At 29.7% G+C, this 18,612-nt stretch overlaps 1 protein-coding gene across 1 annotated transcript; it reads right to left on the minus strand.

Annotated features, from left to right (window-relative positions):
- Window positions 1–1,462: 1,462 nt before the first annotated feature.
- On the minus strand, window positions 1,463–16,266 carry LOC149373065 (uncharacterized). The gene is made up of 3 exons (XM_089597981.1): window positions 16,006–16,266; window positions 15,859–15,918; window positions 1,463–1,736 (listed from the first exon to the last, which is right to left on the minus strand). Exons 1-3 carry the CDS (start codon window positions 16,198–16,200, stop codon window positions 1,566–1,568), a joined length of 426 nt encoding a protein of 141 aa, XP_089454107.1. The 5' UTR covers window positions 16,201–16,266; the 3' UTR covers window positions 1,463–1,565.
- Between the last annotated feature and the right edge of the window lie 2,346 nt (window positions 16,267–18,612).

Genomic DNA, 18,612 nt, shown 5'->3' on the forward strand with positions numbered 1-18,612 from the left:
ATCTGATAAACCTGTTTAAAACTGATGATTTATTCTATAACATGTTTGTTGATGGTATTTGTGTTAGAAAAATGTCTATTATGTTGAGAGTATAAATTATTAAAAAATTCGTTTTTAATTCCAGGTATGCAATGAGAGAGTTGTTTTCTACATGATTGGATCTATTAAGAAACCAACTTCTTACAATTCCCTATGTAGAATCTTAGTTTTTCCACTTGGTACCATACGAAAATTTGCTATTAGTTTAAAAAAAGGAGATCCACTTCTTAGATTTTTAAACCATCAGTAAGTATCTTTAAAAAAATATTTATTGTCCAAAACTTATAATAATATTTTTTTTCAGCATTCAGAAATATAGAGAAAATGGTTTACTATTCTGGGAAAAAAAGTTATATCGGCCAAAGAAAGAAATAATAAAAGGAATTACATTCACACAATTAAGTATTACTGACGTCACCCCGTTGCTAGTATTATTAATTAGTGGATGTGTCATAAGCTTTATAATATTTTTATTCGAAAAGTATCATAGGCGCTTAATATTATATTTAGTGAAAAAACCGTGCAAGAAATTGAAAAAAATTAGAAAAACTAAGAAGAATAATACTTTATACAACAATGGTAAAAAGTTTTCTGTATATTCTCAATATAGGGATGTGCAACCACGCCCTCCGTGGCCTTATACCCCGTAAGAGCAGCATTAGATGCAAGGAAAAAACGTACAAGATGCGTAAATGAACCATTAATCTGACTTATATGTTATTTATCACAAGAAAAGGAGTATAAGATTATTTTTAGAATATTTTTTGTAAAAAACGATTTAGTACACTAACTAATACTAATATCCGATTTTTTTAATTTAGAATTATAACTCCAAACTCTATGTAAAATGCATATTATTGTTAAATTTTATAGTATAATGAATCATGTGAAAAAATTGCAAGTCAGTAACTTTTTAATTTAATTTAAACAAAAAAAGCTAAGAACCCCAAAAATGTCTGGTTTTTGTACGAACATTAATTATGTTCCCATTTCTATGGCAATTAAATTTTTGGTACCACTTTAAGTACATAAAAAAATTAAAATGATTTTACTTTTTACTAGAAATAGAAACATTATATATCGTGAGATTTTTTAATTTTCATAGAATAAATAATTTATAATTTTTAATGTATAAATCACATATCCATGCATGGTAATTAAGTCAGTACTTTTGTTTGTGGTAACTTTCTTTAGATAACGGAATTACAGAAATAACATTAGATCTCACAGCAGGGAAGGGTTATAAGATCAGTAATTCATCTATATTATTTGACAAATATGTTTCTAACTTATATAATCTAATAAACAGCTAACAAAGATTTTTGACTATTATTTGTTGATTTTTTATTTTTATAAATAAGACCAGTACTATGAAGACTCCAACATATTGTGCTTATTTTTGTAGATAAGAAAAGATTTAAAATGAAAATACAAACACTTTATTCTTTTATTTTTTACATTTTTTCATTTCTTCTACTTATATACTAAATTTTTAAAAACTTGTGACATTTTTCAATTGTCTATACTTAGACATCTGCCTCGTTCCTTGAAAAAAAGCGAACATATAAGATGTCATCGGAGTGGAATCCTGCCTCAACTCTATCCAAATCACACTGATCTGGAGGGTCAAACATCAACGTGGTTTCGCCTAGTTGACTTTTCTTGGTACCCTGAACGAATATCGATTTACCTCTGACCTAAAAGATAAAAACATTGCTTTAACTGACAAGTATTAACAGGTTGATGAGAAATGTAGTAAAAAATTGTCTTTTAACTCCAGAAAAATTTGTTAAAATATCTTTGTATTATAATCAGATAACATAGAAAAATATTTTTGGGGCATAAACGTGCCAGCTTTGTTTCTTATCAAACAAATAGAAAAAATCGATCAGATTTTTTCTTCTAATCCTGCTTGTAACTTTTTTTGGGATATCGTATTGCAAAAATAGCTTGAGAGGATTTGTCAGTTATTTGATTATCTACCGAAGAGTGCTATTGTCGGACCATCTACCACCTATTTCTGGCAAAGTGATTGTGCAAACAAGTGTGAAAATGTTGTTTAAAATTCAAAGGTTTGCAACTTTATTAACATCTCTAATTTTTCAATGATTTTTATCTAACATTCAACAAGATGTCATGAAACGATTTATTACTTTAAAATTTAGCTTCTTTTAACCTTGCAGCATTACTGGATCAAAGTTTAAAAGTAAGTTCTATTAAAGATACGAAGAACTTTAATGTTGGGGAAAAAAGAACTTTTTTAATTATGACTTTAATGTTTTATATAGTTCAATTTGCAATACAAAATAATAATTACAACTCTGAAATCTTGTATTTCAGCAATTTGCAACCAATTTTACTTAATAGAGAACATTTTAGCATAATCAAAAACATAACAGTTGAAATTTAAACATATTTTTAATAATAGTTATCAGGAAATTAGTGTTTATTATGATTGCCTAAAAATTAATTCGCTGTTTAAACTCAAAAAAAATTCTACTTCTCCTACTACTACTACTGCAAAACATTTTTTGTTAATTTCATGCAAATTAATAGTTTTTATATACATTACCAATAAAAAAAAAAGTACTGAACATAAACACTGTGATGTGCTTAACATTTTTCGGACGATTATTTATCGGAATAATTGACGGAAAAGAACCTTTATTCAAGATGCTTTTCTGAACAGCGTATCTTTCTTGAGACCGTTACTTTCTGTTACCACTCTGTAGCCGCTTATTCTTGATATAATTTTAAAACGAATAACTTAGAAATGTTAGAAAGGATGCAGAGGAAAATTTATTTCCAAAAAAAAATTAAAATTGAGTGATTTTCTGTAAATACCGCACTGGTGAAAATTTTGCAAGTATAAATATGTAGCTGAATTTTTGTAAAACGCGTTGTTTTGCATATAAGACACGACCAATACACGAGACACTGAAAAAAGACACTAAAGAAAAAAGTGTTACTTGAATCGTAAATGAATTGAAAACGTAGGAATAGATCATCATCAATCAATTGGAAAGGTGCTCTGCGAGAATATGCTAGTTGCCTGTTTTTTTTTAAAAAACATTTAAAAAAAAAAAATTTTATCAAGTAAATTGATTATTCATTTGATTTATATTAACACCAAAAACATTGATGTTTAATAAATAAAAATATTTGTGAAAAATGACTTACAAACTGTAAGATAAGATGAAGTAATTGATTTTACTATGTTCGGCCTGCTCACAGTAGAGTAGGTAAGAGCCGCGGTCACAAAATAGTATGACGCTGGGGGTTCCAAATCACTTTGGTAACTGTGACTTTTTTCTAAATTTTTTTATTTTAGAATCGGTTAAAAGAAAAAAAGATAAAATTTATAAACTTAAAAATCTGTGGCATCATGTAGTGGAGAGGAAACCGGAAGTAAGTCATGAGAGGCGTGGTGAAGGGGAGAATCAAGCAAAATCCACTCCTGTTACGCTTTATATCAAGGTCAAGAAAAAATTCTTGCAAGCCAATGTAATTTAAATGAATGGAAGCACTTTTTTGGTTGACATGCATTACACATAACTCTCACATCCATCTAAGCTCAGGTGCCACGATCAAATAACCAGTAGAAAACTGGTGGAAAATTTGAATATTAAAATCAATAAATAAATAGGGAAAGCTAGCAAGAGATAGCAAGAGCAAGCGACCTATAAAAAATAGAGATAGCAACAGATAGCAAGAGCAAGCGACCTAAAAATAAACGTTCGAGAAGATTGAATGTAGGGAAGTGTGTTGGCACTCTTAGATGGCTGCGTTAATATGATTTTGCAATGCTCATGTGCACTCACTGGTAAAAAAACAAAATGGGGAATTATTTTGTTAAACGAATTCGAGTTTCACCTACACATAACACAAGACTTGATAGTTCTCGAAAATGATCAAGTTTTCTGATGTGAGAACTTCTTTAGGCGTTTCTTGGTTGAGGACCAAAACGGTAAAAACGTACGTTCACACATACATACGTACATATATATACTAGTGGGGCTTCGCTTCTCTGCGCTCTCCGCGTGCCAACCCCCTACTGTTCTAACTCAAAAGAAGAGCCCTTCAATTTTATCTGGTAGTGGGAAAAGGTTGATGCCCACAATTTTGTGAGGAAGTAAAGTTTTTAATCCACATTGTTAAGCATTAGTTACATATCAATCAGTAAATTTTCTCATCACGCAGAAGGTAGTATTGTGGTACGTTTAGAGTTTTTTTTAGAACTCTCCGTTATGTTTAAAGAAAAAAGTGATACATCATTTTTTTATTGATTAAATTTTCAACAACGAAAAGTTTTAATTACTCTAGTCACATGTAAAACCTACTTATATGAGACTATTATTAAATCTTTTTTTTCTAGGCGTACCAATATTTTGTCAATGTTTTGGACAGTAATTGCATCTGTATTACTAACAAAAGGTATGACCAGTCAAAGAACTTTCCGTTTACCTTTAGATTTAGATAATATCGATAGTGTATTTTTAGAATTTAAAAAAAAAAAAAAATTAAGGGAAGTTGATTTAAATATATGGGACGAGGCTTCCATGATTCCGAAAAAATCTCTAGAAATCGTTGATAGTACGTTAAGAGACTTGTGTAATACAAAACTCTGCTTTGGTAATAACTTATAGAATTAGGAGGAGATTTTTGACAAATCTTCCCAGTTATAAAAAATGGTAATAGAACCACGATAATAGAAGAAACTATTAAATTATCATTTTTATGGAAGTATTTCAAAATTTTAAGATTACAAAATGAAATTCGTTCTAGTGATAAAGACTTCTCAACATTGTTTTTAAGATTTGGAGAAGGGGACACAGAAACTATTAACATTCTTAAATCCTGGATAACAGATGATGTCTGTACTAAAATACTTAATATTAACAACAACTGTTTTGGTAATAATGTAATACTAACTTTACATAGTAAATATACTTTTTGCTTGAACAATAAAGTTTTAAGTAAATTAAATGGAGGGACAAAGACAAATCAGATGATAATATTTATAAAAATTTTCCCGTAAATGTTAAACAATATTCGTAAAGGCTTGCCACCTCATGAACTTCAATCAAAAATAGGTACAACGGTAATGTTAACTCGAAATTTGAGTATATCAGACGGATTATGTAACGCTACACGATTGCAAATTACTAAATTGTCTAAGTATAACACAGAAGGCAAAATAGTTACGGAAAAAAAAGTTGGTAATAAAGTTTTTCTTCCTAAAACTACATTATATATTGGAAATACTTCATTATTAATCTTTATTTTGTAAAGAAAACAATTCCCATTAGTCGTAGCATTTGCTATGACTATAAACAAGTCTCAAGGTCAAAGTTTTGATAATGTAGGATAATACTTGAAAAAACCTCTTTTTTCTCATTGTCAAGTATACGTAGCTTTATCGAGATGCAAAAATAAAAATGGACATTTTTATTCAAATCGATAGAGAAAACATTTTAGATATTAAAAATATAGTTTGAAAAAAAATTTTTGATCATGAAATTAGTGTATCTTATAATAACAATATCATTTTAATATTCCAATATGTATGGACAAAATTTATCACTGAATATGACATCCCATCAATCTATATTATGTTGTAGCAATTGTACCAATTTGACCAATTTTAACATTAATTCGAAACAGAATAGGAATAGACCTAAGTCTTTCTCGTTTGATAGGGTTTAATAAGTTGACACATAAAAGAAGTCATCTTAATGCGAAACTTTTACGGTTTGCAATAATGATAAACTAAATGTATTTAAAATATTTGTATGTATTGGTATTATTCATTAGTATATAAAATAATATAATACATACGCATAAAAAATTTACTTGTAGTTTATCATAAATGCTAACAAAAAAAAGCTTAACGCCCCAAGATTTTTCTACTTACAAAGAAATGGAAATACAATTGATATAAATTGATTTTTCGTCGTATTGAGTTGCATAAATTTAATGGTTTTATATTATTTGTATGTATAAAGTCCATCTATTTACCTCCTGGGTGCTGTGAAAAAATTGATGAAAACAAAATATATTGTAAGAAACAAAACATGTTCTTATTGGTTAACATTCTTCACAAATAAACATTTTTACGGTACAAAAATATATATGACGTATTATTTTTATGATGTATTAAACTACATTTTTTTTTAAAGACTCTGAGTAAAACATGAATGACTTAATAATCTTAATATTTCCAATGTAAATGGTTTTATATGGTGGAACGTTGCTTGGAATGCCCCACACAGTCAACTATATAATATAACAGTTAACTTTGATATTCAATATATAATAATAATGATGATTTGCGCAATGACGCCCTATAACTCAACTATGACTTTAAATTTATCTTGACGATGAGATAAATCGTGTCGATAAGACAGTTTTGTCTTAAAGTAATTCAACATTGAAGCAGATTAAAAATAATAGACTAATCCAAATACGACACGTACACGTCTGTATACACATCAAGGTCCAAGGAATACGATAAATACGATGTCATCCACGGTCTCTAAATGAAGTGTGGCAGACGGCGGGGAGGGCGGTGGGGGTCACGAAAAAATGGGCAGGGGGCTGTGGGGAGTTTAGGAAAAAACTGCGATATGTGAAAATAAGGGAAAAAATGACCGGTTTTCACCTTATTTTATGGAGGGGCGGTGGGGGGCTGTGGGGGGTTGTGTGGAATGCCCCATCGAGATTACTATATAGTATAGGAAATATATATATATATATATATATATATATATATATATATATATATATTATATCTACAGTCAGCATTTAGTGTTTTGCATACTTCTATTGCCTACTCATAGTATGTTTCTGTGTGCAGTGTACACGTATATAATGTATACATGCACATTTTTATGTGTGTGTAACTAATGTACAGAATTATGGATGAAACCATGAAAGTGTACATGTATAATAACTGTTTGTATATGTACTTTCTACTATTACTGTGCAAGTGTGTACATGCTTGCCTGCGCGTATATGTATAGAATATAGTAGTTAATATTAATTCTATATTAATTTTTAATCATTACTATATTGTCTCTTTAATTAAGTACATTATTAGGTAATTTTTGCATGTATGGCAGATCGATGCAGATAGCCGGTATTGATTAAACGGGTTTTTATAATATGGTGTGATCTCCAAATGTGACGTAATACGCCATATTTTTAAAAGGAAGCAAAGTAGAACAATAATAACAAATTTCACACGTTCCTGAATGTGCAATAAATACCGTGCCACACGAAAAAAGAGGCGTTGAGTTATATCAAGACATAACCGTAAATTTCGGTGTTTTATGTTTCTCTACAAAATAGAGGTAGAAATCTTCGGGAAAAATTTTAGCATATTTGCGAATTGATTAAAAATATGTTGGACATATTTCTTGTTTTTTACCCAACAATAACCTTAAAAATCATTTTAAAAAGTTCCAAAGCCTTTTATACATGACAAAATTACAGGTAAAACATAAATATACCGCCATAAATCGTAAAAAAAACATATTAAATTTACATGTATTTATGAACCTTGTATTTTACAGTATACATGTGATTCCTAAATACATGCGCGAACTTCGTTATTACCGGGGGACTTAGAGTCTCACACGCTAGTTTTTGACACTTAAGCTAATGTAACATATATTACACAACATTAACTGTCTTCAGTGGAATAATTTGGCAAATGTAGTAGCCATCTTAACGCTAATAAAAAAAATTAACTAACATAACTCTTATAGGTATAGAGTAAGGCTATATACAGTTTTTTTGTAGTTATACTTTTATAGGCGCGTTCTGCACTAGGGAGTAAATCAACGATTTCAGATTCGTGACCTTGAGAAAAAGTATAACAAAAGTTAATTTTGTTTGGTTCTTCCCCTTTTCCCCGCCCTTCTTGACGTACATCCAGTTCTCAGTTCTCCTATACCTTCTAATATTATCGCACCACACTGTAACACACATTTTAAATTTTGCTTATTTTTTTTTTTTTTACTGATCTCTCTAGATGAAAAAAAAAAAAAAAAAAAAAAAACCGTTTTTTAAAAGATGTAAATTCACGACCTTTCACAGACTGAGCAAGCTTCTGATCAACTCTGCTGTAAGTAGGCTCGATACTTGAAACCTGATTACTCCGTTTTTTCTCACATTTTGTAACTTCCAACAGTGTATAAAAAGATATTAATCTGAAAATTTTTTTTTATAAACCAAGGAATATTTTTTCCTCAAGGCACAACAAACTCCAGGTAAAAAATAATTGTGGCTTGAGGTTAAAATATGAAAAAGGGATAAATGAGGGTTACGGGGTTGTGTATTCCTTAAATATGTATAGTTTTATAGCGCACGGTGGCTCAGTCGGCTAGGTCGTAGATTGGCACGCGGGAGACCGTGGTTCGATTTCCGGCCATAGTACGACTTTTCCGGGCAAGTACCCCTGTGATTTCTTACATGTGCTTTTTCACCACGCAATGCTCCTCGAGGAGGGTTGAGGCGACCTTCTCGCAGCAAAAATTGCCTATTTCCCCCCTACCCCCCTTCCAGCAATGGGAGGCCTCCCATCCCTCTTTCCTTCTGTCTCCAAAGTGCTAAGTGCCTATAGCAGTGCCCTTACTAAAGGAGCCGGACGTAGAGCACTCTAATATATATGAAAAAAAAAAAAAAAAAAAATGTATAGTTTTGATAAAGCCTGAAATAAAAAAATAGAGTTGTTAATTTTTCCATAGCATAGGATCCCCAAGTTCATAATGCAAACAACATTTTTTCGCATTCTAAAAAACCAAAAGAAATTTAATTTAATTCTTGGATACTGTACAAGTTGTGAGACCTAATCTGGGCAGGCCCCTGATCTACTTTGCTGTAAGCGGGCCCGATAATTAAAACCTAACTACTTCATTTTTTCTTACAGTTCGTAATTTATTTTTGATGTAAATCCTCATTTTTTGTGTATTTATTTATTTAGTTTCATTAGACACAAAATAGACAAGTTATTTAATAAAATAAACTTTTTTTGGTACATGTTTTTTTCAAAAATTCAGAAAAAAGTATATAAATCAGCAGAACAGCTTTTATATGTATTAATAAACATTTATTTATGTATGATTAATATGTTACTTTTAAGATTAATGTATTTATTATTGTTTGTACATTTTAACATTTTCCAGAATTTTTATATAAAAAAAAAAGAACTTCCGTACTGTATAAATACAGTAATTCTTGTTTATTGCGTTTTCTTCTTTGACAAGTTTTTCTCTGTAATTGAGAACAAAAGTCAGGAAGGTGGGAGAAGCGTGAATATAGGCAACAACGCTGAAAATAATTATTTTTTATTATACTGCGCCGAAAAAAGGACCTTTCGTCCCGCTTTGCAGGACCAAAATCCGTTCTCTCGACGCAGAATTGATGAAAATTAGAATACACACCACGTTCGGAGGTTATAAAATGTCCTAGATTTCACGTTATCAACCCTTAGCTCTGTCTCGGGCGTTAACTTACATATAATCTTCGACATTTTTAACCTTCCTTAATAGGTGCGTAATATTTTATTTCTTATATAGAATGAGTTTACATACGAGCTTTTACGCATACTTGACCTCTTTTTTTTTGTTTTATTAAAAGAAAAAAAAAGAGTTATAGATCCACTTGAAAATGAATCGGATTTATTTAAAAGTAATTTTTCACACAAACAAAACTTCCGAGGTTTATACAGATTTAAAAAAAATAATTTTATAAGATTTTTTCATAAGGGTACATGTTAAATAGCAAAATTTTAAAAGTAAACATGTGAAAGATGGTATGATTGATCGATCTGCAATTTTTTTTGGGCATTTCTTATGGTATTTTGAGTATACTTTTAATACTTCAATTATATTTGTCTAAAATCCTATGTGTGATGAACATCCTAAAGAAACATTATTCACTGGCATTTACTACCTTGCTATCAAAGAAAGTGGTACTACATGATGGTTTGTCTTATTTTCTGAGTTACAGTAATATTTTAGATACTAAAAATGAATTAGGAATAAGTATGTGAGCATATATGATAAATGTGAGCGTGACGTTACAAATGTAATCAGCGTAGGCAGTAGAAAGTAGTTTCGAAATCAACGGAAGATTCGATGAAATCCTACAGTCTTGTACTGGCTAGTCTCTATATTCTTTATATTGTATTGTGCGATAATATGTTGTTTATAATGTCAACTTATTAAGTATTAAAATATTAATTATAACCATACTCAATCAACACAGGTATACTTATTTATACGATATTTGCACCACCATTGTTTACAATAAAGTTTCGTAAAAGGTATACTTATATTTATAATCATATTATCTGCCACATGATTCTACAGAAAAAAAACTTGTAACTTGAGTACCCAAGCACTCACTGTCCACTGATTTTTTTCTATACAAGTACTAAGTATATGTAGTCATACATGGAATCTTAATAAACGAGCGCGCAGTGGCTCAGTCGGCCAGGTTGTGGAATGGATCAAGGCCCGTGCGACTTTTCAGGCAAGGACCTCTGTGATTTTTCGGCACGACTGATACTCAGGAGTGCTTTATATTATTGCCAGAGCGAAAAGTGTAAGTACTTTTAAAACTTATTGTTTTTGTGTAAAAAAATGTTTTAGTTAAGAAAAAATTGCGATCGTGGACCTCAGCGTCAGGGGTGTATGTATATATTTATGGGCGTAATCAAGTTTTTTGATTAACTTATGCAGTCTTTATTGGATTAGGCTGAAATTTAACAAATAGCTTCGTCTTTTATGTCTTACGTGATGGCTTAAGATCCGTAAGATTTTCTCTTTTGAAAAAAAATGGCAGTCGTTTTGAGATGGTATTTTCAGTAAAAAAAAAATAGTTTTTTAACTATAACTTCAAAACATGATATTTTTGAGATTCAATGTAAACCACAAAACTGTAGCTATATTTTAAATACAACTTTTTTGTATTCCAAATTTTCGTCCAGGATGTAACCCAAACATTCTGTGAGCCAAAAAGTGCTTCAAAATCACAAAAACGTAGTTTTTTCTTATTTAAATTATTTGTTGTGTACTTTAAATTATGATATTGAACGAAAAAGTTGTGGATTATATTGAAATACAACTTTTTTGCGTAAAACATATTTACCTAGGATGTACCACACGAGGTAACACTTACGTTACAAGGGCCGAAAGTGCTTGTTAAATGAAGAAAAAGTCGTTTTCCCGTATCCAAATTTTTTGTTTTGCACAAGAGGTAATACATTAATCTTGATGGTTGAAGGTCTCGTCAAAATACAACTTTTTTGTATCATCACATTTAGTGATGATGTTAAATTTGGGCTATAAATCATAAAAATGCCAAAAAATTGCAGAGTTATCGTTTTCCTCCACCTAACTTACTTATATTTTTTTTTATTAACATTTCAGATTATGAAATGACCGTTAAACTCATAGATCTTAAAAAGTATAACTTTTTTGTAACGAAAACTTATATCTGTAGAATATAATTAACGCCATAAATCGCAAGGATCAATCTCTGAAGGTATACTTAATTAAATATATTAATTAATTTTTAGAAAAAATAATTAATTTTGATTGTTCAACAAATCCGTTAAGAAATTCTAAGAAATGAATTTTTTTTCAGAAAAATTATGAAATTTATAAAAAAAACTACCTTTAAAAAAAAAGTATAAAGTTATGCAAGTTTGAGGTTATTGTCTCTGAAGGTAGTCATATTCAATTATAATAAGTAATTTTTGAAAAAGAAGAATTTTGATCATACAACCAATCCCCTGAAAAATTCTAAGAAATGAATTTTTATCAGAAAAGTTATGAAATCTATAAAAAAAACTACCTTTAAAAAAAAGTATAAAGTTATGCAAGTTTGCGGTTATTGTCTCTGAAGGTGTTTATAATTAATTATAAAAAATTAATTGCAAATATAAAACGTAATTAATTATAATGTTAATTAAAAAAAATTATAACACCTATAAGGCAAGAACGAATTCTGTTTTTTCAATTTAAATGAAGAAATTTTTAATATCATCTAAGCAGGAGAAAGCAGTGACATCTAAAATTAATAGACAAATTTAAAGATAAATCAAATTAAAATATTTCAGTATACAACAAAATAACTATCACATAATTGATTTTTTATTAAAAAAACTTTCTTCACGAAAAAAACTCAAAAGATTAAAGACAGCAAAACAAATTTTTTTAAAAAATTGTATTTTTCGTTTTTAAACAAAATGATGAAATGCGAGAAATATTTTTTGCACGTATATTTTATAACTTTCTAAGACCGAAAACCATATTATTTGTATACATTCTGTATACTAATAATACAGTTTTTGGCCTTAGGAAGTAATAAAATCAACAAAAAAATTCAAGTTTTTCTTTTGTAATTAGTAGTAATTTAATTGAATATAATACAATCATAAAAAATTTATTTCCGAGATGAAAAATAATTGGTTATAATATATATTTAAAAAATTATAAATCCCATAAATTTAGAATGAATTCAGTCTTTTCAATTGCAATACAGATATTTTTAATACCATCTTTGGCTTTAGAAAGCAGTGAAATCCAAAATTAATAGACAAATTTGAAGATAAATCAAATTCAAATATTTCAGAATATAACAAAATAATTTATTTTTTAACAAAAAAAATTTCTTCACGAATAACTGAACAGATTAAAGAAAGCAAAACATTTTTTACGTACACTGTATTACCGTTTTTAAATGAAATGATGAAATGCGAAAATTTTTTTTTGCATACATACATTCCGTATACTAATAATACAGTTTTTGGTCTTGGGAAGTAATAAAATCAACAAAAAAAATTCAAGTTTTTCTTTTGTAACTAGAAGTAATTTAATTGAATATAATCAACCACTGGAATAACACGGTTATATCTAACATTACTCGTGAAGGATATTATATTGAATAATATAGTACGTATTACATAACTTGCCGGGACTGATTTTTGAGTTTTTTAATGAACAATCAATACCAAGTTTTTACGGATAACAGAATGTATAAAACAATTTTTTCGTATATTTCTAATTAGTTGATTATGAAGTCAATAGTTAATCACCAACCAAGAAAAAAATATTTTATTTAAATGTTATAATAAGTTATTTCAATTTGCTCCTCAAGCTTGCGTTTCGTTGAATGTACAAAAGAACAAATTCTTTGTAAAAAAACAAATAGAAAAGTAAAAATTTAATTTGTACCCTGGTAGACAATTGACCATTTTGTGAGCATTTACAAAACGTTTTTTCTAGCCTTTTTCCAGAATTTTATATTTTGACAAAATAGCTGTAAAATGCTGGAAAAAGGTTGGAAAAAACATTATTTAAATTTTGAAAAAATGGTCGATTTCTATCAGGGTACGCACTTTTTTTTTGTCCATTTATTTTACGAATTATTGATTGACTTATAAGCACCATTGAAATGTTATTTAAAATTTTTTTTAAAATTGTTATGATTTATCAAAAAAATTATTAATAAACGAATTTATACTAAATGCACACTTAAAGATACTTTATAAAATTAATAAACTAATTAATGATGAATTGTTATACAAAAAATTATCTATTACTGTTAATATGTAACATCTAGAACTCGAAAATCAGTCCTGGCAAGTTATGTAATACGTACTGTATTATTCAATATAATATCATTCACGAGTAATGTTAGATATAACCGTGTTATTCCAGTGGTTTATTATATTCAATAAAATCACTACTAGTTACAAAAGAAAAACTTGAATTTTTTTTGTTGATTTCATTACTTCCCAAGACCAAAAACTGTATTATAAGCATACGGAATGTATGTATGCAAAAAAAAATTTTCGCATTTCATCATTTCATTTAAAAACGGAAATACAGTGTACGTAAAAAATGTTTTGCTTTCTTTAATCTGTTCAGTTATTCGTGAAGAAATTTTTTATGTTAAAAAATATATTATTTTGTTATATTCTGAAATATCTGAATTTGATTTATCTTCAAATTTGTCTATTAATTTTGGATTTCACTGCTTTCTAATGCCAAAGATGCTATTAAAAATATCTGTATTGCAATTGAAAAAACTGAATTTATTCTTGACTTATGGGATTAATAATTTTTTAAATATATATTATAATTAATTATTTTTTATCTCGGAAATAAATTTTTTATGATTGTATTATATTCAATTAAATTACTACTTATTACAAAAGAAAAACTTGAATTTTTCTGTTGATTTCATTACTTCCTAAGACCAAAAACTGTATTATCAGTATACAGAATGTATACAAATAATATGGTTTTCGGTCTTAGAAAGTTATAAAATATACGTGCAAAGAATATTTCTCGCATTTCATCATTTTGCTTAAAAACGAAAAATACAATTTACTTAAAAATATTTTTTTTGCTGTCTTTAATCTTTTTAGTTTTTTTCGTGAAGAAAGTTTTTTTAATAAAAAATCAATTATGTGATATTTATTTTGTCATATACTAAAATATTTTAATTTGATTCATTTTAAATTTGTCTATTAATTTTAGATTTCACTACTTTCTCCTGCTAAGATGATATTAAAAATTTCTTCATTTAAATTGAAAAAACAGAATTCGTTCTTGCCTTACAGGTGTTATAATTTTTTTTAATTAATATTATAATTAATTATGTTTTACATTTGCAATTAATTTTTTATAATTGATTATAAATACCTTCAGAGACAATAATCTCAAACTTGCATAACTTTATACTTTTTTTTAAAGGTAGTTTTTTTTATATTATAATTAACGCCATAAATCGCAAGAATCGATAAAATACTAGCTTTTTCAGAATAAATACAAATAAGATCGATAATTATTGTGTTCTAAGGCTTTTTTTTCTCTCCATCATGTAGGAATATGTACATTTTTTTACCAACCCTACACAAAACAGTACCAATTTTTTATACAGTGTGGTAAAAACAGTAATATATTCCCTCGTATCAGTCAGTCGTGCCTTAAATGCAAAAATGCAGTTTTTGCATAAGCTGAGCCGCTTGTTCACATGTTTTTTTTTACCACGGAATGCTCCTTGAGGAGCGTTGAGGCAACCTTCTCGCAGCAAAAATTGCCTTACGTCTTCCTACCCCCCTCCAGTAATGAAAGGCCTCTTATCCGTTTCCTTATTCCTTTCCCAATCCCTAAATGTCCACAGTAGTAACTTCATCAAAGAACCAGTTTTGTGCTAGCTCTAGTTGGATACGCACCAGATGCGAACCCTATTTTCCCTACCGAGAGCACACCCAACCCTCAAAGTAGCCCAGGATAACAAAATTAGTTTTATATAATCTTAACAGTACCGATAAAGAGAGAATCGAATAATTAACAAAGTATTCTCAGCTATTTTTGCAATGTGATGACCCAAAAAAAATTATAAATGAAATTCGAAGAAATAAATTGGTCAATTTTAACTAATTATTAAATAATAAAAAACGCTATAACGGTTACGCCATAATATTATTTTTTTTTTTGCGTGTTTCTATCATAATAGGAAAAATTTTAACTATTTATGTCGCAGTCACACAAATTTCTTATTGAACATTTTTTGTGATTTCATTCACCTGCCTGTTAGTTTTTTGATGACATCAACTTCAGGCACATTGATCACACTCTATTATAAGAGATTCGACGGTTTAATATTTTTTCTACTCCGAAAAAAAAAAACATCCTTTGAGTCTGTTTGATTTCAATTTTATAATACTACATGCAATACAAAAAATTCTTTAAACATAAGTAAACAGAAAGACGAAAAAAAATTTTCGATACTTACAAAGACCTTAATTGTCTCCTTGTCAAATTCCGTGCAATCAAACTCCTTCCGATAAGACTCCTATTACAAAAACACAATTTTTTTAAATTTTTAAGAAAAATCTTATACAAGTTGATGTTTGTAACTGCAGTTTTCGAATGACCATACCTCGTTACTTGTAGGTAACGGGCGAGAATCTTTGCTGTGTTTTAGATCTAACTGCCTCGACTCTTCAGAAGAGTTGCTAAGAGACAAGGTTGAACGAGCCTCACGGCCAGAGTCAATATAGCCATACTCTCTACGCTCTTCTTCGACTCTGTAATGATACGCCAACCTCTCTTTTTCCACCTCATCATCGGACATTTTGCTACAACTACTACTATATAACTGCGTAGGTGCTAGATGACAAGTCTCACGAGCAACTGACGAACAACATAATGGCTTCTAGTTTGCTGCTGTACGCGTAGCGTTCATGACATCACTAACGTTTATAATTGATACCTGTTATCTTGCCTACTCAAAATTACCGTGGTTCACTTTGTTAATGACACCTGCTAGTGTGAGCTTAGGTATGTTCTTTGTTCTAGAAAAATGTCTAGTAAAACTGTCTCCTTATTTTTGCTGTTGAACAAAACTTCTTTTTTTCAAGACAAAGACTTAAACGACCTTACTAGATTTCATACCTTTAATAATTACTGTTGAAAAATCTGTTGGTAACAAACTAACATGGAATTACTTACATAGAGATCAATAGAAAAGTTATAAAAGTAATATAACAGATACTTCTTCAATGGACGTACATTAACTCGATTCTCTAAAGATAATTTTGCGAGAGTCTAGAAGGAGCTATGTCTCCTTGGTGAAAGACATCAATGTCAAAAGTGTTTGTATAGTACGTGAAAAAAAAACAAAGAAAAAAATGTAACTCCACCCTTAAGTGGAGCTTGGTAAGTGATTGCTTCGATTGAATTTATTCTCCAAGTCCACGTTCATGACAAACGATGAGTCGTTATTTATCTGGAGAATGACCCGAAGATGAAACATTTTTTTGGTCAGCGGCATTTCTCCCTCCAGCACGGTCCCCGTACACGCAGACTCCGAGGGTAAGAGTCAAGCTAACCACAAGTCAGCTTTTGATCATCAAGAATAACAATAAGGAATATCTGAAAAGTTTACCACAAATGTTTTTCAGAGCCATTATAAGTATTGACTTTATCTGTTTAACCCTGAAAATTTCCTATTTAACCATTAATCTCATCGGTTCTTTTAGAAGCCACCTAGGGTTGAACTTTCTTGCTTACAATATAGTACATCATATTACAAAAGACAAAGCTTGATGATCAGCTTGCGGGGGTAAAGTTTCTCCCCAAGGTAAAACCAAGTTAACCGCTGGAGCAGGTTATGAAGTGACGTTCTGTGTGATCCCTACCATTTTTTTAATTAGTTTGGCTGAAATTTCGTGGTTCATGAGCCATCACATAGTAGTTAGCTTAAGTATTAAGTATGGGGATAGGTTATATTTGGGGCAGAACAACATAATTTTATTAAAAATCCTTTAAATTTTAATAGTTACTATTATTTTAAAAATATTTTTGTAAATCAATAGCATTTAAATATATACAAGTTAATATAATTATTCATTGGACTCCTGGGCATTGTCTGCTGCAGAACTCATATGTTTGATTTTTATAATATTTTCCAATAGTCACTTGATTCTATATTCAGACTAAGATTAGAAATTTACTACGTAGCATATTACCGAGAGAGATGGCATGCGTCACACGACAAATTTATAGTCATACCAGAGTTGGACGCGTGCTTTTCACTTAAAATTTTTCTAACAGTCTGAAAAAAATAAATAAATGCAGCATAAGTAAGTACTTAATACTTATGCACTACTGATGCTCTCTCTCTATTTCTTTCTTAAGTAAAGTAGGGAACAGGCAATTTTTTCTTCTGACCCCTCTATACGCGATGTAGGTGTCACGTCGATACGAAAGAAACAATGGCTTTTTTTTTCATACACTGCCACCAAAACTTGAATTTTTGGATGAGGTAGTAAGAAAATTTATTTTTACTACCGTTTCCCGCAACGATTCGTCGACTAAAAGACTATGTATAGCAAGCCACTATTAAACCAAGTCAGTCATTAACTGGCAGATCTCACGAGTTCGTTGCATGGCTAGGAACCCCCGCAAACGATGACCCTATATTATTCTCTTAACTCTAAGTATTCAATCGGGAACCACCAATTTGCGCTTTCAGGTCTGAACTGGGCGAATGCAACAGCTATAGAGGGAAAACAAACGTGAGGAAACGGCTCAGTCTCCAACGGGCTAGCATCATAAACCAATTTTCCCACCTTAGATCACCAAAACGACTAAGTCTGCAAAAGAAATAAATTGTAGACACCAACGTTTTTGGCGTAATACCAGGAGATGTTGGAAAACAGATTTATAACTAGCTCCAACACTTCAGACGTTATAGTTTTTCTCCCAATCAGTGTAGTGCTACGATAACAGGCCATAAAAGATCATCCTGAGGTATCCAGACAGTTATAGTTGCTGTAAGCTTCAGTCAAGAAAGAGTTCTAGAGGAAAAATTGCAAATCTACGGCTGTTAAGGACTAACGATTTTTTTATGGAATAAGGAACGCACAGATTTTTTCAAAATAATTATATTTTTTTACTTTTTCAGCTCATTATTTTGCCAAATTAACTGAATGGATTCCAAAGAAATATGCTTCTTATAAGAAGATTCTTTTTTCTGAGAGGT

Source organism: Copidosoma floridanum, unplaced genomic scaffold (genome assembly GCF_036245765.1).
Source record: "Copidosoma floridanum isolate Cflo_tuat_1 unplaced genomic scaffold, Cflo_Japanese_pri ptg000046l, whole genome shotgun sequence".
NCBI lineage: Eukaryota > Metazoa > Arthropoda > Insecta > Hymenoptera > Encyrtidae > Copidosoma > Copidosoma floridanum.